The sequence below is a fragment of the Ischnura elegans genome, chromosome X (assembly GCF_921293095.1).
Source record: "Ischnura elegans chromosome X, ioIscEleg1.1, whole genome shotgun sequence".
In the NCBI taxonomy this organism is placed as follows: domain Eukaryota; kingdom Metazoa; phylum Arthropoda; class Insecta; order Odonata; family Coenagrionidae; genus Ischnura; species Ischnura elegans.
The window spans coordinates 88,259,014-88,283,769 of record NC_060259.1 but is presented as its reverse complement, the minus strand read 5'-3'; the positions used below and the strand labels follow the sequence as shown (position 1 = coordinate 88,283,769).

The window sequence follows — 24,756 nt, the reverse complement described above, 5'->3', positions numbered from 1 at the left end:
GCGAAGGGTCGTGGATGTTTAAAATATTCCGTTACCGTCCTTGGGACATTAGTAACCAATATGTTGGCAATGTAAACCTTGAATTTGCTGATTTCCTGTGTTATTGACTTCCTGGTATCATCGCTCGATTAATACCTAACCAATAAAAATATCTTATCAATCCTTGTGTGCAATTTTAGTGGTTATTATAATAATATATGAAATGAATACATAAACTATGAAACTTTCTCCTTCACAACAAAAATGATGACCGAAGAAATATTTTTTGCAAAATATATATGTTTTTAGTGTAACTGTATCCAATGCACTGGCGCAAAGGTCCATATGACTATTTCATTAAGTAAAATGTAAAGTTCGCTCACCACTCTTGCTTCGGGCTTCCTCTTCTATGAACCCTTGACGTGATTTCCACACAAATACCACTCATTTCGCAGAACTGATTCGGTACCATATTAACCACTACAATAATTATGAGTAAAATTGAACAAGTTTACAATAACAAGAGGAACTGTCCTAGTCAATAAGATTTAAACTAAATGGTGGCCCATGTTAAATAATAGCGCAATATAACGAGGCAGAATGCTACCAGACTTTCGATCAGTTTCCTCCTTGGAGCAATAAAAATCCTTCAGGATACTAGTATAGATGCATAGTTTTAATTCTCCATAAAGACATACATTCATATTAAAAATGTTATGTGAAGAAAGTCATCATTGTCATCAGCTCTGACTCCTGGCCCTTCCCGTCCACCACCTGTGTCTCTCTCCGCTCCTGTCCCGAGCTTTCTCCTCTGTTTGTTTCCTCATTGCTGCTGATCTTCACCTGATCCACAAATTTAATTCTTTTCCTCCCTCTCTTTTTCTTTCCTTCAACTGGTCTCTCCGGTGCCACAGTTATTATACATTTTCATCTCATCACATGGCCTAAACAGTTTCCTATCCTATTCGTTATTTCCTCCAGGATTGATTGTGCACAAAACCTCCTCATTTCTCATGCTACCCACCATCTTACTTTTCCAATCCTTCTCCCCATCCACATTTCCTTTTCATTTCTTTCCCCCTTACCTGATATCCACGCTTCACATCCATTCATGAAATGACTCATGAGTAACGCTTACCTCGTCTCTTGCTCAGATGCAGGCTTTTAATGCATAGCAAGTTTTTTTTTCTGGCTGAAGGCCTCTTCAGCCATCGCTATCCTTGCTTTTACTTCTTTGATACTTCTCCAGTCGTCTATCGCCGTAGTTCCTAGGTACCGGTAAATATTTAGTTTCTCTATTAAGCCTTTAATTTTTACATTCGTATAATTTTCACTTAACTGATCTAGATATATATCCATCCCATATTCATTCAGCCCTTCTTCCAAAACCACAATCATCCTTTGAACTCATTGCATATCATTTGCTAACATTACCATGTTGTCAGTGAACTTCATATTGTTAGTCTTCCTACCTTTAATGCTGACTCCTTCCTCTTTCCTATCAAAAGCTTTCCGGATCATGCCATCCACATAAATATTTAGTAACGTTGGCGACAGACAGCCCTAATTATCCACCAAAATTAACATATTCTGTCAAATCCTTCTTTATTTTTAATGCAGTTTTTTGCCTCATATACAATTGACTCATTAGTTTTCTCTCCTTCCGTACCAAAATTTCTCCTTTAGTAATTCCAACAATTAATTCCATTCAACCCGATCCAAAGCCTTTTCCAGAACAAAAAACGAGATGCCATTCCTTGTCCTCCCCATATACCCTCCTTCTGTTATTCTTAACAGGCCAATGGTGTCCCTTGTCCCTTTCCCTTTTCCGTAAGCCAAATCGCTCCTCCCCAGCAGTGTGAGCAATCCTAATATTTGTTTGACTCAGCTCTCCATTTCGTTCTCCTATCTGCGAGCATTTTCATAGTGACGTATTTATTCTCACTTACATCCTTCATAACCTGTCCTATGTAATTCAATCGCGGTCGTCCTTTGGCCTTTTCCCCGTCCACTTGTCCTCCTACCATTACCTTACCATTGTCTTTATCATGCCTCATAATGTGCCCAACTTATCAGGCTTACTCCTAAGGGTTTTAAGAAGACTTATCCTTTCTCCCACTGTTCTAAGCACTGCCTCATTATTTACACGGTCAATCCATTTCACCGTCATCATTATTCGCGAATATCACAATGCTTCTACTTTTGACTTCTCTGCTGCTTTCAACATCCAAGCTTCGCTTCCATAGAGAAATATGTTACATATGTACTTGAATTGTTTCCTAGCTTTTATCTTATGCCTTCAGCTGTAAATATATTCTTCTTTTTATAGAAATCCCTCTTCGGCCGCGATACTTTCCAGTGATTCTTTCTTTCATTGTCATTCGTAGTTATTCGGCGTCTTAGGCAACAATTCTCTTCCAGCGCTTCAAGACTTTGTTTTCGAGCTTAACGTTTGCCCTAGCCTCCCCTCTTATGCTGCATATCAGTGGCGGCTCGAGGATAGGGATGAGGGGAAGCTAAGTAGGGGGTAACCTCTTAGCAGTATTGCTGGTCCGAACAAAATCACCATTCTATCAAGTGTAAATTGGATATTCAAAGGGGGGGGGGGTACAGCCCCCTTACCCCTCCCATAGATCCGCCACTGCTGCATATAAATACATTTGTCTTCTTTCCGTTGATTTTCAGCTTGTTTGGCCATTGTTCTTTCCATATTTGTCAAAGTCTTCTTCTAATCATCCTCTCTCTCTGTTATGACTACTATGTCGTCAGCAAATCGCAGCACACTAATTCTTTCTCCGTGGGTATTGACACCCAAAGCCTTCTCTTTGATTTAATTGATGGCTTTATCGATGTAAAGATTAAAAATTACAGGACACGGTGCCCTTGTCCCACTCCTTTTTCTATTCTTGCTTCTGCACAGTTGAGCCCAGATTTTATCACAGCCACTTGGTTTTTATGTACACACAGCGCAACTCTACGATCATTGAAAGTCACTCCAATTATTTATATTATCTTATAAGTACAACTGGTGAATAGTGCATTCCATTTATACAATTTAAACTGGAGTGGGGGAAGTAAGGGGAGGGGGAGGAGAGGGGAAAATATGAAGACGAAAGTGAACGGAATAGATATGAAAGCCAATGAGAGGAATATGGTGCTTGGAAAAACCGGAGAAAGAGGTGGTGGGTAAGGGAGGAAGCATGGCAAATGCAGGGTTTATTTTGGGGGTTAACAAAATTGTATAAATTGAATGCACTACCCACCATTTGTACCTTGAAGATGATGTAGTAACATTGAAATCTAGGTCGTTAATAATCGTGGAAAGTTGCAAGTGTTTATTTCAATATGGAAAAATTCCACCCCATCACGCTTGGTTCTTCGGATTTTATTTTTACACGAATGCTTGCTCGAACTCTGGTACTCAGGGCTGTCATGACGTGAGCCTAATTTTTTTAAATATTCTCGCATAGGTGGCTGGTGTCATAACAACTTTTTGTGCCACACCTATTTTCTGCATCTATCATTTGGTAACCCACCCTCCTATCTACCCTTGTACTTTCTATCCTTGCTTTACTCCTATCTATCCTTGTACCCACCCATCTACCCTTGTACTTTCTTAGTGCCCCATTGAACTCTCCATCGCTTCTGCTTTTCTTCTTTAAAATCCATCCCTCTCTTCCCCTTCCATCTTTTTCTCCCGTCCCTCTCACGTAACATACCCCGCCGGATTGTGATATTCTATCCTCATAATTTCAATAAGAATATCTAAAATCCACGTCTTAAGCCTTCTGCTTCGAGAGCTTAGTATCGCATTTCAATGGTTCGGGTGGATAAAAGTGAGAAAAAGCTTATGCTAACAGAATGTGGAACATTTGCTCCATTTAGAATGAATAAATGTCAGGAGCTTTAATCATTTGCTCAGCTCTGTTGGCGGAACATGGGAAAATGTTCAATTTTCATACATTCATTATGAATAAAGTGGAGAAAATGCTTCGTAAGGTGAGCAAATGTTCAGAAAAAACTGCACCTCACCGGACTAGATGGAAATTTTCCATAATGGACGGGGTTATTTTTCGTGTCTGACTTTAAAATGGCATTAAATCGTTTTATCAATGAAGCAGCGATTTATGACGTTTAAAACTATGATTTTAGGAGAAATCCAGAAGAATTTAAGTGGTTTTCTGTCTGATTTAAGTGCTATTATTTATAATACTAAGTAATTAGCGCTGAACGAGCTACGGGCGTAATGTTGCGCCACCATATACCGGGCGTAATATTGCATATTACATTTTATTTAGAAATTGTTGGTTCAAGGCTAGGCGGCTGGAAGGCTGGTCTCTTGGATTTACAGTGCCCAGTAGGAAATCCACATTAGTCAAAAGTAAATTGATTTTAACTCTTTTTCTTTTAAGGATTTCTTCTTTGATGTGCATAACAGCTTTTGTCTCTTTGTGCTTTGACCGGAAGAGAGAACAGAGGTGAAAGTATTAAAAATTCTGTATTGGAATATCAAATTTCAAGAGGTGGTCTTAATTGCCCTTCTACCAGAATCGGTGAATCATTCCGCAACAACTGATCAAGTATCCTAACGAGGAGAAAACTTTGTATAATAGGACTAAGTCTTATTGTATGAAAATGAAATTTAAACCTATAGGTACTTCATAGTGTGAAAAATACTGAGTGAAAATGAAAAAGGCGTTGCTTTGACCCCTTTCGCATTTATTGTCTTAATATATTTTTGAAAAATTATAACATAAAAGTCTTTTTCTGTCAGTGCGCATATGCCACATAAATAGTGCACCTACAGATATTAATGAGGCATCATTTTAAACGTTGAATAACCGGCTTCTGACGAAAAATACAATCACATACTCAAATTCCACTATTTACCCACTAATTTGACTTTAAACATTTCAACTTTTCCATGCAGATTACTCGCACGAGGTATATCGACTCCACACATGTTTTTAATCCTAAACTTCAAAAAATGTTTTAATAACCCGTCGAATCAATAACTAAACAAAAAAACTTAACATGAGCAGGAAAAAAAATTAAAAATTAAATCTAATAAGTATAAGGAATGTTGAACGTTCTCTAAAGGAGACATCGTGTGTATGGAACTTAAAAGATAAAGCGTATCACGAAAAAATAAATATATCGTGTTCAAAGTATTCCAGTATTCAATGACGTCATGATTGTTCCTACTTGTACCAAACTCTCTTGCCTGTATTGTATTTATATGTTTTGTATATTTTTGCAAGAAAACAAGTGTAAAGAAAGTACTTTAAGATTCACCTCCTTCACTATTTAAAACCCTATTACATCGTTTCCTTAACATACTTATTTCGCATTTTCGGATTTTTCGCATGGGTTTATTAGTTCATATTTTTTAAACACAACAATGCATTTTCATTGTCATTATGAAGCCTCTTACCTTTTCTTTTCCTTTCCCTATCGTGATTCTAAGTGATGAGGACTGGCTTGCGGTACCTGCTATGCACGTAAGTAGCTGAGAGAATCACGAATAGGACATTCCCTTCTTCACCATACAGCCTTTCTGTGCGAAGTCTATTGTACATTCCCCCATTTATGCTTGGATCCACCTTTTTTGTTGCCTTTCCTTCTGAAGAATCGGTATCACCCCTGAAGGCCTAAGGCGACGTCTCGGGGACTGGGCGTCATGATTTCGTCATCACCATCATCATCAACCTACAATCCTAAGATTGGTTTGACGCAGCTCTCCATTCTTCTCTCTTATCCGCCAGACTTTTTATAGCAACACATTTCTTCTCTTTTACATCCTTTACAACCTGTCCTATGTAACTCATTCGGGACCCTCCCTTGCGCTTCTACCCCTCCACCTGTCCTTCTAAGATTTTTTCCTTCAGGCCATCATATCTGAAAATGTGGCCAACTAAGTTGTCCCATCTTCTGCTTAAGGTTTTTAGGAGGCTTCTATTTTCTCACTCTTATTAGCACTTACTCGTTACTTACACGGTCAATCCATTTTATCTTCATAATTTTTCGGTAGCACCACATTTCGAATGATCCCACTCTTGACTGCTCTGCTGCTGTCAACGTCCAAGCCTTGCATCCATAGAGAAACATGCTCCATATGTAGCATCTGATGATTTGTTACCTTGCTTCCATGATTTTACTCTCAGCTGTAAGAAAATTGTTCTTTTATCGGGAAGCCCTCTTTGCCTACGCTATTCTACTGACGGACTCAACACTCTCTATTTTACTCGTCATATCCAAGAACAAATGAAAAGAACTCTGTAAGGGTTTCAGTGTGGAGGAGAACGGAGGAAGGGCAATGGATGGAGGGGAGGACAAATGAAGAGGTGTTCGATGTGGTGGGTGAGGAGGGAAACACTTGGTGGAGATGCGGAGGGGAGGGATCAGGAAGTTGAAAGAGGAATGAAGGGTCTGTGGCAGTGGTGGTGCAATGATCGATGCGGCATCTACACCTTGATGGCCGTATGGAATTATAGAACTTAAATTCATGCCGTACATCATGCAGTTTATCCAATACGTGGCGGTTTTTTAATAGTGCATTTTCAATGCGATTCAAACACAATTATCCACCAGAAAATTAAAATATCTGTAGTTAAGCTCGATCACTCATGGTCGCTTTGACATACCTTCTACTGTATTTCCTGAAATGAAAGAACTTTCGAGTATGTACCACACTATACTATAGGAGTTTAAAATGCAGAAAATGATGGATTTCTTGTACTCATGAATATTCTTCTTTGTCCTGAAACATTATCAAAAATATTTCTTGGCGTGCATTATTGCTTTTCATTGTGGCTGAGACCACCCCTCCATGACCATGAATTGACAGTGAAAGCTTTCGATACTCCTTTATAAGAGTGCCACGATTTCAATGGAAGAAACAAGGTGAAAATATAAATATTAGAATTTTGGGAACATTTTTTCTAGCATGTATGCAAGGGGGAGCATGGTAGTCCAGTGAGTCTACTGTTTAGCCACTTTCCGAAGAGTTAGCATTCCGTTCTAAACCTACGATCTTTCCCATAAAAAAATCTTCGGTGTGCGTGGTGGCTTTGGGAACAGAACTGAAAACCACAACCTCAGTGTGTCATTTTTCACGCAAGTGTCTTAGTGTGGCATGAGCTCTGTCATAAACTGTTCTCTCACAATTCATAAATCCCATGGTAGCCCATGAAATATAAGGAGAAGTGTAAGCAAGCATAGGAAGATATGTTAGTCGTAGAGGAAAGATAATCTACTGGGCAAATGATAGCTGTTTGATATCGTCGGTCATTTAGGGATTTTAAAGAGGATAAAGAAACCTGGTTAAAGAAAGAAACGGGTTCAGATCCAACTACTAATAACTTTATTTCATCGTCATTTCATTGATCAGCACCATACACAAGTAGGAACATAAAGACGTGGAAAACTCAGATCCTTATTTAGGAGGGAATCATTTGAGCACATGCCCAGGACATATTATGGGGAGAAGAGTGATTTAAATATTTAAAAATTTCATATATCACAATAACAGTCTGAAGTCGGAATTTGGGGTTAGTAGTCAAACAATACACGCTTGTAAGGGATATGTCCCTAGAAAGAAAAACTCTGAGGGCAGTGGCATCCCCTTTTCAACAGCAACGACTTTCGCTGTCGGATACTTCGGACGCTGCAGACTTTGGATTCATCTTCCCCTCGAAGGCCCGGAGATCCGTTCTCCTGGCCAGCGTTTGGAGATACTTTCCGGGCGTGTTTGACACGATGGCGGAAAGGAAGAGCCTCTTACCCACGAGCATTGGAACAAGCGATGTCGGATTGAGGATATAAGCAGAATAATCAGTAAAATCAACATAACCAATCGCACCAGATGGCACCTCACCACTCCATGTAGGTATTAACCCCACTCGCTATGAAGTACATCATTTTCAGCATCATCATAAACTGCTCCCACTTTGTAAAGAAAACATTGTCAACATAGACTTAATATATATATAAACTCTCTTCACCACTCATACAAGTTAGTCCGATAATTAAAGACCAGAACTGCTCTACAGCATCTATGACGGAAGTTAATCACTGGAAGACTAATAAACATTTCGTTGGAAACCATTATGTTCTCGAAATATTTCGTCCATTAGACCAGTTAGGTATTCCTCTTTTGCCGACATCATATTCTCACCAAAAATTAATCATAACAAGAAGCGAAATCCTAAAAGCGATTTCTCTTTAGTGTAATTTGGCTCTACGAGACGCATTACAATTTTATAAGTAAATTCACATTATTGTCGTGTATCTGGATAAGGGCATTTTAAATAACCTATCATGAGATCTTCGAAGCGTTATCTTTAGCGGAACGAGTCAACAAGCCTGAGCGATATCTGGCATTGAATATCGCGTTATTGCCAATTTTCGGCACCTCGAGATACATCGCGCGCGATTAATCGCGATATCGGAGCGCGATAAATCGCGGGAATCACGATATATCGTTAATCTCTGAAGCTCAAAATCGTCCTTGTGATATCACATCGACATATCGGCCAGGCTTTTCGTTCGCACCTCTTGCTCTGCACCGCATTCGGCACCTTGGAGGGCTCATCTCACTCATCTCGCCGGCGCCGAACTTTGCCCTCAGTCTGTATCGTTCGCGTCACAGCGTCCACACATTCGCCTAAGCTGGGAGCATCGTTCGCAGCACTATAGTCTTTCCCCGCGACCCGAGACAGCGTGACTATGTACGCGCACGCTATCCTCAGCACGGAAAGCTTGGAGAGTCGCTGGTTATGCGCGTAGGCCGGCACGGCACGACGTAGCGTGTCAAATGCCGCACTAATGGTGTGAACACGCGTCCGCTCCCTCGCGTTAGCCTCCATCCTGCGCTCACGCGTCATGTTCTTGTAGTTGCGCAGGTGGCTCCTGTGCTCGTCCCCCACCACACTGTCGTGGCGACGGGAGTCGTCCGCCCGCGCCGACGACGTGGACGCCGCCTCCAGAGCCATCGGCACATCGCACTCGTCATCCTCGTCGTCGGGCGGCGCCGTCGGCACCCGCGCCGACGAAGCCGCCGACGGATCCCACCGCACCTCCTCTGGAATGTCCTCTTCGCGCTTGAGCTGGGGTGAGCCGTGGGTGCTGGCTGGTCGCTGGGGTTGGCCGCGCAGCTCGAGGGCTTCGGAGCGGCCGGCCGGAGGGGGGCTCGTGGAGCTCCAGGGCCGAAAGGGTGCCTGGGGGTGGTAGGCAGTGGGGCAGTAGGGTCGGCAGATCGCGGCTGCCTTGGCGGACACCTTGCGCGGCTCGGCCAGCTTCCGCTTGTTCTTGGGCCCGATGGGCCTCACGCGTACCTCCACGCTGTCGTCGCTCGTGCGGGACTGCTCGCCCTCCTCCTCCTCCGTGTCCATGCGGCCCACCGCGTCCTCCTCATCGGAGCAGCGGTGCAGGATGGCCTGCGCCATGGTGGGGCCTGCAACGGAGAGCGGAGTTGATGAAGGTGCCTATGAGAAGTTAAACCAATTCAGGCGTGATACAGTCAGAGTTCGATACATTGAAATGAAATTCGCCGGCCTCGGTGGCGGCGGGGTAACGTTCTCGCCTGCCAAACAAGAGGTCGCGGGTTCGAGTCCCGCCTGGGTAGGTTTCCCCGGTCCAGGGCATGGTCGTTTGTGTACGTTTACTTGTTACATTTGTTGAACACCCCGGTGTAAAATGGCCAATAAGAGCTGTATCCGGTGGTTTGAGAATAAAATAAAATAAAAAATAAAAAGTAGTTTCACTCTCCACAATTATTTAATGCGCACGACGCGTTTCGGCTCAGAGCCATCATCAGGTACATGACCAGTCTGTCTTGCATCTGATGATGGCTCTGTGAGCCGAATCGCGTCGCACGCTTTAAATAATTGTGGAGAGTGCAACTGCCTTTCATTTAAATATGTGCTCATGGCACTTTATTTAGAAAGAATTTCACTAGATTGTATTCCAGTGCATAAAATAATATACAAATATATAGTCGCCTTCTTTGTATATTATTTTATGCACTGGAATACAATCTAGTGAAATTCTTTCTAAATAAAGTGCCATAAGCACATATTTAAATGAAAGGTAGTTGCACTCTCCACAATTATTTAATGCGTGCGACGCGATTCGGCTCACAGAGCCATCATCAGATGCAAGACAGACTGGTCATGTACCTGATGATGGCTCTGAGCTGAAACGCGTCGTTCGTAAACCGTCGCCATCTTCTCAGTTTTGATGCAGTAGCACTTATTATCAACAGGCCATGGAATTGTTTTTGTCTTTGCTAATGTATGAATTTCTATAAATATGAAAACACTGTGCATGTTAACTGTACTTATGCACTGCGTGTAGGTGCTCCAAACTACTAAATGATTACATAATATTGGATTGCCCTCCGAATATATCGCTAGAAAATACCATGAAAAAACGTTTGGGCTGAGGGAGGAAATGAAACCGAATTTTACTTCTTTGCTGGCGATGTTTGAAAATTAGGAAATTTTGCTCCGCGAGTAGGAGTACTTCCGTTCGAAATGTTCCACGAGTCAAGAAAAAATACAGTTCTTAACCGTTTTTTTTTTATGAATGCATTTTATTTGCAAATATATATTATATTGAAATAGTATGTAGTCTATTTCCTGCATCTCCCTCTCGTGATCCCTCAGGAGACAAAAAAAATCTGCTTCCAATTTATAATTGGAAATGAAAATCTCTGAAACTTCATCAGAATGACTTCAAATCAAACACTTCATTTACTATGCAGATCTTACCCTACAGGAGGAGAATTACACTACGGGAATTTAGTTACACAGCGAAAAATCTTGCATTTAAAATTTTCTCCAAGATTTGCTAAGTTTTCATTACAGTGTGAAGAAATTTCATCATATCCCGTCACCAATGATTCAAGTTCAGTTTCTACTTGAACCTTTGCTAATGGTAGAAAAAGAGCATTCGGCAGTGTTTTTTCAGCGGATATCTTAGTTTTCAATCAATCCTCCGTTTATTGGGCAGCTTTCCTGGTTTTATTCACCTTGACATGAAAAAATGGCCAAGTTATGAGCGTTTTCACTCGGGTTCCATTAACATCGCTAGAAAGCACCCTTATAATGCGTGGTTCCTAATCATTAATTGTTTAACAAAAACTAAACTAACGATGAATCTACAGAAATGTAATCTTGAATATGTCGATACTGGCGAAATCTTCATGATAAATCGCATTTACACCACGAAAACCTTCGAGAGAAACTCAAAAGTAATTGTTTTGACAATTGATAAATTTGCAACTTAAAGTCTTTGCTTTTTTGTCTTACACTCTGGAAGGAGTGGTATCTGGGAGGTGTGTACCGTCAAATTTTAATATATCTTTTTCCGCAAACGAATACTTAACGCTTCAAAAGTTTATATAAAATTACCTTATCATCAGAAATGAAAGAAATTGCACTAATTAGAAATTTTAGAGCATTTGCGGGACATGTGTAAAATGTTCCGTACTATTTACGTAATAGGGAGTTCAGTAAATATTTTTTCGCGTAATAACTGTCGAAACCTCTATCGTTTCGTAATTTTCCTGTGGATTTTATACGAATGATACCTATCATTTGTTGAATGTTACGTAGGCATACGGAAAACAACTTCTTAAAGATTCTTAAAATATTTTGACTATTATTAGTCTAAAATAAGCTCAATCGCCGTCTTAATGACTTGAATGGAAGGGTTTCATAAACCCCTTACATGCAAATTTATGGTATAAATGTATTCAAAGATTATTTAATTAAGTGCTCCAACTATGAATTTGATTTCTTTTACTTGGAATATTTTAGCATCATTCAAGTGACATATTATGTTTTCAAAGGATTGAATGCGTTATTCTCGAGCTTTCACATTACGTAATTGCATTATTTTGGGCCTGATTGCTGTGGAATGTGATGTCCGCCAATGCTAAAATATTTTTTCCTTTGTTAAAAAATTAGACTCCGGCACATTGTCAAAGGTGTAATTTTATTGAGACATCGTCACATCCTTAGCCTGGAGGAGTTATTCCGTGATGGCTTAAGCTCTGGCAAGTTTGCTAGATGGAGGGTGGGAAGTGGAACATTTCTGAAATGGGAAACTTGTCGTTTCCTTAAATGTGTAGTGAAGACACTCTTTGTGTCTCCATTCGGAACCGGTTAGGACACACTTTTCCCTTAAAAAGCTTTTCTTTCTATATTTTTATCAATTGTGCTCTCCTCACACGAAGGATTTTATCATAAAAATGGGCCGTTAAGATACTCACTACTTTTACAGGCTTAAATTGCCCACGCGTAATTGACTTTTCCTTATAAGCCATTTGGGCTGATGGGCATTACTCCTAATTCACAGCACAGAAAAGCATCTCTCTTCTCATGCCTTACGTAATATGTCTCTCCATTCAGCTCGTTATACATCCTATTTTGCCAAGTTATTTTCGCCGATAACGTGATTCGACCGATTTACGGTAAAACTAACGGGTATATTTGTCATATAGAAAGGTGATGGTAAATTAAGCATAGAAATAACTATCACCTTTAACGTCAACGTTATTTTTATTAGCTGATGATCGTTTTCTCAGTATTTATGATAGCTGGCACGTCACAATATGATCCTAGTCTGTCCTCACAACTCGCAAGATTTTCTCCCTTAAAGTTACTGTGGCGAAGTTCAGGCTGCTCCCTGGCAAGTCTACAAGTCGGATGACTTACTAATTCTTGCTTCGAAGTAAATAATTACAGCTTAGGTTTTTATTGTTTTATACAATCAAGGTGGTACCAAACGTACGTGTATTTTATGCACAGACATCATATATTATGATTGCTTAGAGCCGGCCACACGTAGACGCAGAGGGCGTCCTGTCTTCACTCCTACTCTTTGTTGTAGTTAATTCAAGAGCGAGGAGATGGTCCAAAATTTCTTTGGGCATGCGGATAGTATAATAACGGCTTAATTCATTTCCATCATTCACTAAAATAATAATCACCGTAATAAAATGAAACTTCATATGACTATTATGAAAGTCCTTATGTAAAACATATGTGAAGGAATTTTTGTTATTTAACTCCGTTTTTCTGCTTCAAAGCCGCTCACGAGATTCTAGAGCTCAGCAATCAGAATAATACGTTGAAACACCGATTCTGAGCGCATAATGAAATAGTTTGCATGACGTAAGTCCACGAATGAATAAAAGAGATTTAACACGATGTTCTTTGTTTTATATTCGAATTAGAGGTCGACGAGATAAGTGTCTTCAAACTCGGGTGAAACACTATGGCAACGGTTGGGAAGAAGAGACAGCAAAAAACCTGACTTCTAGGTGGCCTGGGTTCTGCGTCCTTCCAATGCATCGGACACTCCCAAATGCAAATCTTCGAATTTGAGGTGACCCAGGGAGAGGAATTCTCCACTCTCCCCCGAATGTGAGAAATACGCACGCTGGTATCTTGTTCCGGGTAGAACTCTACCATCAACACATTGCTTAACCGTTTGAGTGCTATGGGCGTAATATTACGCCACGTGAGGTCCTTCGATTGTTGCTACGGCGGCACCGGCGCATTCGCTTCGATTACGCCTTACGCCTTATGAAAAATCGTAGTTTGCCATTTTTTAACAAAGTGGTAAACCTCTACATCAATCCTCTAAATAAACAAATGAAAAAATCAATATTCATTCTTTAAAATGTTACCAAAGTTTGCATCCTCGCGTCAAAGGTTGCTTGTTAAGAAATGACACAAAATTGCTGAAAATGGAGTGCAGATCTACAGTACTAAGGTCAGCACGGTAGGTGCTAATCTGTCCTTGCGGTGGTCGTCTCCACATTTTTACCAGTCATCTGCCAACTAGTAAATGAGCAGGGCGCTGAGAAACCAATGATGGAGTCATTGAGCCCTCATAGTAAATATAGAAAACAGAGCGCCATGGAAAATAATGAGCCGCCACCCCCAAAACAACCACCTTAATCCGCTCCTGGTTTCAGCTTTTGGTTCCAGGGGAGACACCTCGAGTTATAGATTGGAGGTAACAAAAAAAATTGTTAATATGGTGTGCTGCGGGTTTCATATCCTTATTCGCCCGTTGAAATCCCCGGAACATTTGGGTCGGTAACTTCAATATTGAACGGTTTTTTCAGAGCCGTCATTGGGTGTATTTAAGTGGCGCCTCCTATGAATTGTTCATTTACCTTGTATATACACAATTATTAAAATTCGAAGGAAGTAAAATAGTTTTGGAGACACATCGGCGATTCATCCGCTGAATGCTGAGTGCTGAAAGAAACGAGGCGATGGAAATGGATGAAGAAATAATGTGAGCAGGGATTGTACTCGTATTCACAACCCATGAAAACGACATTAAGTGCCTGCATTAGACATTGACTCGCCAACTTCAGTCCCTTCGCCTATCTTCGAGCCTAACCATCGGGAGGCTTTTAAGACGAATGGTGATTGCCCCGTTAAACGATTTTTCTAATTGGAGTGATGAGTACGATACTATCGACGTGAAATCTTCGCTAATATATAACAATCACTGCATTTTGCCAGCCTAGCTTATCTTAATTGGTATAAATTGGAAATTGTAAGTTTTACATGTTGTAATTAATTGAATATATATATAGGCAAAAAACAGTCACAACAATAGAACTCTAGCCAAGTTAATAATCCAAAGCGACTTTAAAAACCAAGAAATATGCATACGTAAAGAGTCACAACAATAGAATTCTAGCCAAGTTGATAGTCCAATTCGACTTTTAAAACCAAGAAATATACATGCGTAAAGTAATAACAAAAACACGACCGGTCGGAGGGCGTCGCCAGCGGCGAGTTGGGGGAACTAGAACGGATTAAGTACATTTTCAAAAATTTGCCACTGCGTTAGTAGGATATTATTTCAAAATTCCATTCATCACATCTTGCATTTGGTAAATTTGCTCATGATGATGACCGAATCTGAAAATTTCCCTAGTCAGTTAACTCCTAATTTAACATTTTATAATATTATATAAATTACGAATTCAAAGGCATAATAATTTTACTTTATTTTATACGATATAGTATATCGGTTAAATGGAAAAAGGACAAACCTTGCGGGGGAATCCATATACCGTCAAAGGCTGTGAGTCGTCATAAAACGCCCTCTCGGCTTAACCCTCCTCGGCGAGGATTGAAAAGGAAGGGTAGGGTCAAAGAGTAAATGGTGCTGAAACTGTTTATTTCCCTCTCTTTTACATGCCGACTTAATCTCTTAACTATACATAACCATCCGAAGTGCACTTCTTATACGTGGAATTGTTCCGTCACATATCTAATCCTTACCATATTCACTAGAGTAATGCGTTAAATGGTCAAGATCCATCCTCCTGGTAATAGTGTCATAGGTCAATACTGACTATGTTCCGTGTTCATATGACGATTTTCAGTTACTGAGCCAGGGTCCCGCGTTGCTTAGCTCAAACTTGACGAGCGATCGAAAAATCGCTCTCATTTCCTTGGTCGCAAACTTTTTTCCAAGATTTCTTCGTAATATTCTTAAGAAATTTCTACATCACACTATGATGTGAATTTCCCGATTTGCGTATTTGGTAAACGAAAGATAACGTCTACTTATTTGAAATTTCACGCGAAAAATGGGTACTCCTTTTGATGTTGCAAACCGGGCAGACGTAAACCAAACTCTTCGAAAATCTTGGCTAATGTAGTCAAAGCACCTGATCAATGGAATACTGTGTTTTTATTCCATAAAATTCATATCACCGCAACACCATCTGCTTAAATTCAAATATTTACAGAGAAAAACGAGATCGCACGTGTTTCTGAAAATTCGGTCATGTTTGAGCTACTGCATTTCAGCAAAGAATCAAATTTATGTGAAGTGGCATATAAATCCATAATTGGTAGATAATTATTTATGAATATTTATGCTAAGATTCTATCCGCAGCTAAAAAAAGCCGTTTTGAACTTTTGTCCAGCGATTTCAGATTTCCGACCACTGTGCGCCGTGGCTAAGCTTATTAAGTCCATCCATGAGTTTGCAGGTTTTGGGTCGTCCTCTAGATGTCGAAGTTAGCTAATAAGCGAGTGCACTCCTCGAATAATATGACATGGGTAAAAAGCGATGGCAATCCGTTGGGTCATTGGTCTAATCTTAGCAGGGGCGCAGCCAGGAATTAAGGCTGGGGGGTTTAGGTGCAACTAATACCGGGGTGCGTGGTGGTATGGAGTACCCAATATATAAACGGAGGGTGCGAGATTATTAAATTTCGGAATTTTAGGATAAACGGTTCAAAATGGTGAGTTTTACGGCTTTCTGAGGGATATTTTGTTAATCCTTACACTATTCTATTAGTAATATCAATCCAATTAAGTAAAATGGATTTAAGTTAAATATTTCTCTGAGCTCTGGAGGGGGTTTAAACTCCCCCCCCTCGCTGCGCCACTGATTCTTAGGTAAATTAGGCCGTTAAAGTCATACCGATTAAGAGGGAAAATATCAGCTGACAGGAAAATTAAGAGAAGAGATGCAAGAAACCTATTTTAGGATTTTTGACCAGGGATGATTATGATAACTTTCGTGACGTTTGTATGATTTTCTTGTCTACAATAATCGATAAAGACTTCAAAATCCGTATAATATCCAAAAACATGATTATGGTTAATGTACCATTTGGTGTTTCACATTAAGATACCGCCATCGTAAAGAAATATTGGCATATTGTGGTAATTGGGAAATATCAGGTGGAAATATAAGCATCTCCTTTAAAAAGCAATCTTATGAAATTTCAAGATAAACGTTGTCATAGTGAGGAAGTGGCTACTTAACTTGTCATACCATATCGAAACAATTACTCTATTTTTGTACTATAACACCTGATCCAAACGAATGTGAGTGATAAACGAAACTGCTATTTGAATTATGTATTTTTGACAATTTTTATTGATTTATTTTTTGATACTGTATATATTTTTTGAAAGTATGCTGGAACTAACCACTGTGTTAACTTTTACGAGGGTCACCCGCAATGCACAAATTGTGCGAAAAATCAACAGAGAAAAAAAACATTCGCCTTGACCAGGATTCGAATCCGGATCAAGTACTATATCAGTTTGGTTGTGTCCACAAATATCCACTGTGAGGAATGACGCCTCGGTAACCACTTACCATTGTTCTCAGGTAACTTGAAACTTTCACTCGACTACAGTGAAATTTTTTCTGGCTATGGAACACCGGGCTCAATCCATTCCAATCCCCATTCCGCCTCCATTTTTAATTTTTAACATGGAAACTACTTACATGCTTAAAATTATTTAAAAATATCAAAAATATACCAAGTTTGGTGTCATTTTCTTATGAATTTTATGCACAATACGAATATTTCAATCCAATCAAGATACCTCATCATTTACTAAAAGTCATGGTTAGACACTTTTGGGCCCAACAGGAGACTATTTTTTGGCCTCCAGAAACTGGGAGCTTTGAAGAAGGTTGGCTGAAAAAGACAGTTGGCGAGAAAGGGTGAAACACGTTTCTATTGTTCTCGTGTAACTTGATATTTTATTTAGAAAGGTTTATGGTATTCGTAACATGAAACCTGAGCGAGCAATTAACTGCGTTGCCAGGCTTGTTTAGTAGCTACGGAGAGGAAGGAAACTTTAAGAGGGGTGGACTGAGGACTGATGCGTGGGGGCTAATGTTATTTGGGAAATGTAGAACGGAGTCACTATTCTACGGCACTGAGGTTCTCCCGATGGTATTTCCATTTCTTGGCGAAGATTCACACTATGTGCCTATCGTCTTTAGCCTTTAAGGTGCGTTCAGCTCACGAGCCATATTCCACTTACAACAAAATTACTTCCTTCGCATACAGTGGTGGAGGAAGTCTTCGTGTTTCGTTCATTTCAATCAAAAGCCGCGATAGGTCAAATATAACATCGCTAAACCGAATTTTCATGCGTTAATATGTTGATTTTTCGCAACGAAAACTCATTTCAGGCATGATTAGTTGAATATCCAATGAAGTAAGAGATAAGGAAGAGGAAAATATGTATTTGATCATTTTAACATCGAAAATGTGTACCCGAATGAGTGGTGTGCATACATTTATGACAAGGAAATTAAAACATAAACGAAGTATTCTTATCGAGGTTGGAAATGACTGAAATTAGGTTGTCTTGAGAATATTTCACATAAAGCTAAGATAGACACCGTGTGAAATAGTTACTTCACATTAAGTTTCAAGAAAAAACCTTTTTAGGATCAAAAATATGAAAATAATTTGACAACGGCAGGAAGCTGCCAGAGTAAATCGGAGGAGCTTGGCGACTTCACATTTATTTATTTGAAAAGTCCCAAAACTGGCACAAAGCCTTTTCACATTGACCGGTAAACAAAATCAGCTCTATAATCTGCTAATTCTCTCCAGAACCCAAACGACGGATTTTCAGAACTAAACTAACTAGTCTTAGCTATTGCTACCTTACCTGCGTTTTATCGTCCCTGTAAACGTTTTTTACGTTTTCATATCATGAACATCGGCGTGTTAAAGGGCTTAGTGCCAGAAATACAAATTAGTGGTAGAATACGAGATTAATCCTTATTTCTCCTTATGGATACCACGGGGACAGGCACGTAGCCAGGGACAGGGGCATGAAAGGAGTTCTGGTGGGGTAGGGGGGGGCTGCCCCCCCTTTTAATGATAACTGGTCAAAAAAAAGGAAAAAACCTGTACATTCAAGTGCAATGAAAACAAATACACCAAAAGCTTAAATAAATTATGGTCTAAGTTAGTACTCAAAATGTTGTTTTCAGAGGCTAATTTCAGCAAATTTTCCAGGAACACTTACGGGCTATGGAATGTACCTCGTTTCACTGGGGGTGTTCCATTGCCCCTAATCCCCGGCAGAATTGCTTGCCCCCCAACATAAAACTCTAAACTCCGCCCATATGCCTACAGCAGTACCCTTAAATATTTTCTCTTATGGCAGCTACCCTAGATACATCTGATTAGGAAACATTTAGCCCGGTGGCATGTTTTCTGACACTCTGCCCCTCGAGTCACCCCCCCCCCCTCCAAGTAAATAAATAAATAATAATAATAATAATTTAATCTAATTTGTGGGCATGTACATGTAAGGGGATAGGTATGTCGCTTGTGCATACGAGTGAGTCCAACATGTTTCGGCAGTTTACTCAGATGCCATCTTTAGGGATGAAAAGACTTCTCGTGCCATGAAAAGCCCAGAGATTAAGAAATGTTCGTTGGGAAATGGAAGAATTCATCCAAAGCCGAGAATTCTAACTACAAATGATCTTTTATTTGAGTGTAATCATTGATTGGCAAGTTGAAAATTTCTCAAGTTATCTTAAGAGAACTAAAAATGGGGATGCTATTTGGACCCAACTCAGACCGCATGAGATTTTAACATAATACTTACACTTCTCCTCCTTTGTGAGCATTAAAGTGTATGGAAATAGAACTTGAAATCGAAATAAACTACACGTAAACTAACGCTACCTTCGAGATGAGCCAATCGGACCCACCATGGTTCATTTGTGAATTTAATACACGTCTCCGTCTTTCAAAGCAATATATGTCATTTCAATTAAAATCCAATCAAAATGAAAATAATGTATGCAACAGCTATGGTCAGAACCAGCCAATCAGGCCATCAAGGATCAAGTGATGCGGAAATAGCCACGAAATTTCCCACGCGTCTTCCTAAGGAACCCACGTATATAGCTGGACAATTATCTGCATTAAAAGGCGAAATTGAATATAAAACTTTGGCTAAAATCTGTATGTTTTCAAGGTATACGTAGAGGAGACCCTAGCCAATATTTATCTGTATTTCAATTATAGAACTTTTACATTTAATGTAATCAAGAGGTAAAATTTAGAAGTTAGAGATATACTTATTACAGTGTTGAAAATAATATATTCGAAATGCTTTGAAATTTTCAGGCTTAAATTCTGAACAAGTACTATTCATTCATTATCGTAGAGATAGTCACGAAAACAAGACCGGTCAAAGGAGAGTGAAGAGTCTTTTAAAGTTTCACGCTGATAGGAATGGAGCACGTAAGTATGATTACGAAGACTACGCTATTGGGAGGACTGGTCAAAAAATAAAATGAAGATGAATAAGCAGTGGCTGATAATTAAAATCATTTTATTTAAGAGAAACCCACCCGTATTTAACTTATAATGTAATTTTCAACGCAAAAGTTTTAATTTTAGCATTAACTTTAATCAGTAGAAAAATAAATCTTTTGGCAAGAACTACATGATTTTATTTTCAAAGTTGACCGTTTCCATCGTGTTCACAAGCGCAGAGGCCGAAAATCGTTCTTCTTTACATTCACTTCCATGGTAACAATCAACATGACTTCAGAGATATTTTCACAGCGCTTTGCCCGTTTGGTTAGCAGTATTGGTCGAAATAAAAACTGTATAACGAAATTACATTGCTTGCCAACTTTTATTCAATATATGCGTTCAACTGTATTTGGCAAGAGACGTGATGCAACGTCGTTTTGAATCAATAAAATATTAACTTTCCGTACTAATCTTTTTTCCCCTTTAGGCTGAGGTTCACAAAAAACTCTGACCGAAGAAATTAGCGCCGTATTTTGGTAAAAATGAAAAAATGGAAACTTTTGCTGTAAATAAGGTTGACGCTACGAATACTCTTATTTAATTCATTTAGCATCTCTGGCCAAGATTGCGGTAGTGTGGTAGCCTAGTGGGTAGTGCAATAAGCTACTGATCGACAGGTCTCGGGTTCATATCCCGGGTGAAGCCTTCGGACGTCCCCTAACAAAATCATCGTAGTGGCCCAAGGAATAGAGATGGTCTCCCTACACTGCATGTGTGAAATTTAACGACTGCGGCTTGGCTCGAGGTGAGCTCTACCCTCACATGCGCAAACCAACCTTAGGGTTCATCTACATCAGGGGTCTCCAATTTACTAGTCCACGAGGGCCACATTCCAAGTTCCGAATCGCCCCGCGGGCCGGATAGCAAATTTGCCGATGACTGAAGTATTCGATTCCAACGTCTACCGAAGTATCCGGTGGCGTATTTCTTATTTACGAACAGTTGAAGGCGACTTTGACGTGCAATACAGCGCTGCAATGCTCCTCCTAGCGGCGTCTCACAGAGTTAAACGAGCGAGTGCTTGAGACGAGTGCGCGGGCCGGATGAAAGCCCTCCGCGGGCCGGATCCGTCCCGCGGGCCGTATTTTGGAGACCCCTGATCTACATCAACATACGACCCCACAAGCCGCCTAAGAAGGCGTGTGGCAGTGGCTGTGGACATCAGCCGTTTATATATAAAAAGCAAATGGTCAAACAAAATTACGACTAGTATTTATTGAAGATCCTTATGTTTCGCGGGAAAACGAATTCCCATAGCTATCCGTTCGGCTAAATATTACTCTTAGTTTATCGCTTCTGTTGGACCTGCAAATATATAAGGGCTCTAATACGATGTTCTCCGTGTCGCTCTTAAAGATATCTATTCTCAATTGCTCAAGCAATCTAAGCCTAGCGCGCAGCCTTCGTATATCTAGCGGCCGGATTCGCTTCACAATTGGGAAACGCTATCTTCTAGGGTTCAATCACTGAGCATGATTGTGGCTGAGAATGGTGTTTAGAGGGTTGCTCCTCTCTTCCCAGCAATCTCCATGTCCTGCCTACACCCTGAAACACCTGTTACTCCCCTCTCGTCTCTATCTGCTCCGCGCTCACACCATCCAGCCTTCTCCCGCTCATTATCCCGACCATGACATTTCTCGCTTGGACACTTCGAGAGTACGACAGTTGGGATCCAAATGACTTAATTATTTTCCGAGACGAACGAAGCCACGTGTGAAAAGCTTTACGGTTTTTTCCTCGATTAGTTGTGGGTTCGCAAAAATGACCCTGACCAACGAAATATGCGCCATATATTCATGCTAAGGAAATAAGTATTTAAAGGAAGATAGCACTTCGTATGTGCCCGTGCCTCGTGTTCAAGTGAAAACGTGAACTGCAGAAACAGTGTAGGTTTTTCGGTTGTCTTAATAAAGTTGCCGTGTGTTTTAATAATTTTATGTATAATGAAAGATAAATATAAAACACAGAAATTATTTTTGCATTTAGGATTCATTTGAAAAACTTCATATATTGTGAAAATTATTGGGAAAAGGAATTTGAAATATGCATCTTTTCCAGATGTTGATTGATGTTTATTTGAAGTATTTTTTGTATTTCTGAATATTTAAAACAAGGGTAAGCCAGCATAAAATAAATCATTATCCATAGCAAAGTGGTAAGCATACTAACAATGCTGTCTATTAGCGGAAACGGTAGTTGGCGCAAACCGCGGTTAGAGTTCCAACCCCTGTCGGCTGAAGCGAGTTGATTAATTTGGTAAATATGTTTTTTAATTGACATCCGCTACCCGCATTGCCGCTAATGCTTGTTTTCCATTGGTTTAATTACACTATTTCTGCATTTCTGTCAATATCAGGTTTCGGTAAACTAAGCCATTTTCAAGGTAGAACAGCATATGATGCGAGCTTCTTTTGTGGGTGAAAGGCGGCGGTTAGATGACAGTTAAGTTTGTAACGCGTGAAATGTTGGCTTAGTTACTCATTGTCATCTAAAACGAAGAAAAACTTGGCTACGTGGCGGAAACATGCGTGCCCGAAAATACTTTCTATTCTTCCTCTTGCACGTTCTCTTCGTCTGTGGGTGGAATCATACCACAGTGTTATTCCTCGTCTCATTCAACGAGTTGCTGCGAGGGTGTATTTGTTCTATCAACACCCCTTTCACCACGTAAAGAGAAGATGCGTTGCTGGGACGAAATATTCGTCCAAGTATCAAAGCTTTTCATGAGGAGCTTTCCCTGGACCACTAGCGTCACACGTCTAACTAGTCGCACATCACATGCGCAGCTTGAAACGACAGGCTGAAAAACGTGTCATGAATTTGCTTCTCACGTGACAAAAACGAGCATTGTGACATTGGTGGTCTGGATTGATGAGGACAGCTGTCTTGATAGTGGATGAAAGAGCGTGCATATTTGTTTACGTGGTGCATGAGCGAGGAAACATTCTTGAAAAGCTTCAAGTCCGTGGTTCTATTCCCGGTCATGGTGAAATTCTTTCCACGTGTTTTAGACTATAATTGCTGCGTCACACCTCCGATATCCCAATTTTATGTATCCTTAGCAATTAAATCCACACTCTCAAGAAAAAAGTCCCCATTTGGGCATACGTAATATTTTGCGTTTTAATACGTGGAATAGTGATTTAACTTTTGTTGCAGTTTTGGGAACGCTACTGAATCCCGGAGACAGCGTGTGATTCGGAGGGATGAACTCACATGTACCAAAGAATTTTCTACAGTGAGATTTCATAGAACCAATAAATACCACTGAGTTTAATTCGACAAAATTTGACGCAACTGTTCCGTACAGATAGGAATACTAGCGATATTAAATCGCTCACTCACGGAATAATTTCCGTGGAAGTGCGCCACCGTATTTCATATTTCTGAAGTGGAAGTTGACAGCTGATAGAATTTTCTAACGTTGTCTTACCTTTGAATAAATTTTAGCAATAAGTAATTGATTCAATAAGTTTTTGGGTGTCTAGAAATATCATTGAGAATAGGGTGGTTCCTAATATTTTTTATTGCCTAATTCGAAAAACTATTACACCTGGAGTACATATTTCACGCATTTAGATTTTTAAATGACGATATCTATTTTTCGCGATTAAATGAAAAGTGAAAATTTTCCAGCGCGCGAAAACGCGACGGCTAAGTATGAATGGTGGGGAAAGCCCGTGTGACGTCTGCCTGCCGCTGTGTGAGGCCACCTGGGTGCGAGGCTATGAACGCCGCTACGATGCAGGCTGCTTGCTGCCGAGCATGGCGATAGCGTAGAGTATCCTGTTAGCATGTGGCGCTTGGCTAAATAAGGATTATTAATACCTTATCAAACGAATGAAACTTTCCGACCATTGGCAGTTTTAATAGGTGATTATTAAGAGATGTTTCCCAGAAGTCTGTGCCTCATGCATACATTGGTAATCTCAGGCGATGTAAAACTCCTATATACTCGTATAGAATCTTGGTCCCTGTGACGTCACGTGCAGTGGCATCGCATGGGCGCCAATATAGCCTTTTTCAAATGAGGTTAAAATTGGCCATTACCATTCGTCTAAACTGGGATTTGTAAAACAAAATAATTTGTATATTATGAATACACTGATAGTGGGTAACGAATCGCAATCAATGCCTTTCGTTTTCTTCGATGAAGGAAACAGCCCTATTGTTCCCATGGCCGTTTCGTCCACCCTTGAGCAGTGTCTTCCTTTGTTTGGTTTAGCAAAATATATTAATATATTTTTATACATATTTGGTGATGGAGAGCAATGAACAATGGTTAACGATCATCAACGTTTGTGTATTAGATTGCCACATTGCAAGTAAAAGACGCGAGGGCATTCAAAGAGCGGGACACGAAACTTAACCAGTGTGAGCCAGCTAACTTTCTTCCTCGAAATTCTGGAGAAAAAAAACAATGTTTGGCACTCATATGAAATATACGGCAGTTCACCATCTAATGTGAAGAGCCTAGAAGCAACAGAGGAAATAATATTTATTGTATTTTTTACGATAACCGCATCAATTTATTTCTTGATCATCGCTAGTGGTGTTGAAGGATGTACATTAGTTTGTTTTGAATTTACTGATGATGACCAGAGCGGTATTTTCG

General features: G+C 40.1%; 1 protein-coding gene across 1 annotated transcript in view; it reads right to left on the bottom strand.

The window, feature by feature from the left end:
* Positions 1 to 7,319: 7,319 nt before the first annotated feature.
* The window catches only part of LOC124171094 (protein atonal homolog 8), a 29,032-nt gene continuing 11,595 nt past the window's right edge, over positions 7,320 to 24,756 (bottom strand). The window contains exon 2 of the mRNA XM_046550239.1: positions 7,320 to 9,433. Coding sequence (XP_046406195.1) covers positions 8,574 to 9,433 — 860 coding nt within the window. The 3' untranslated portion in view covers positions 7,320 to 8,573. The remainder of the gene's footprint in view (positions 9,434 to 24,756) is intronic.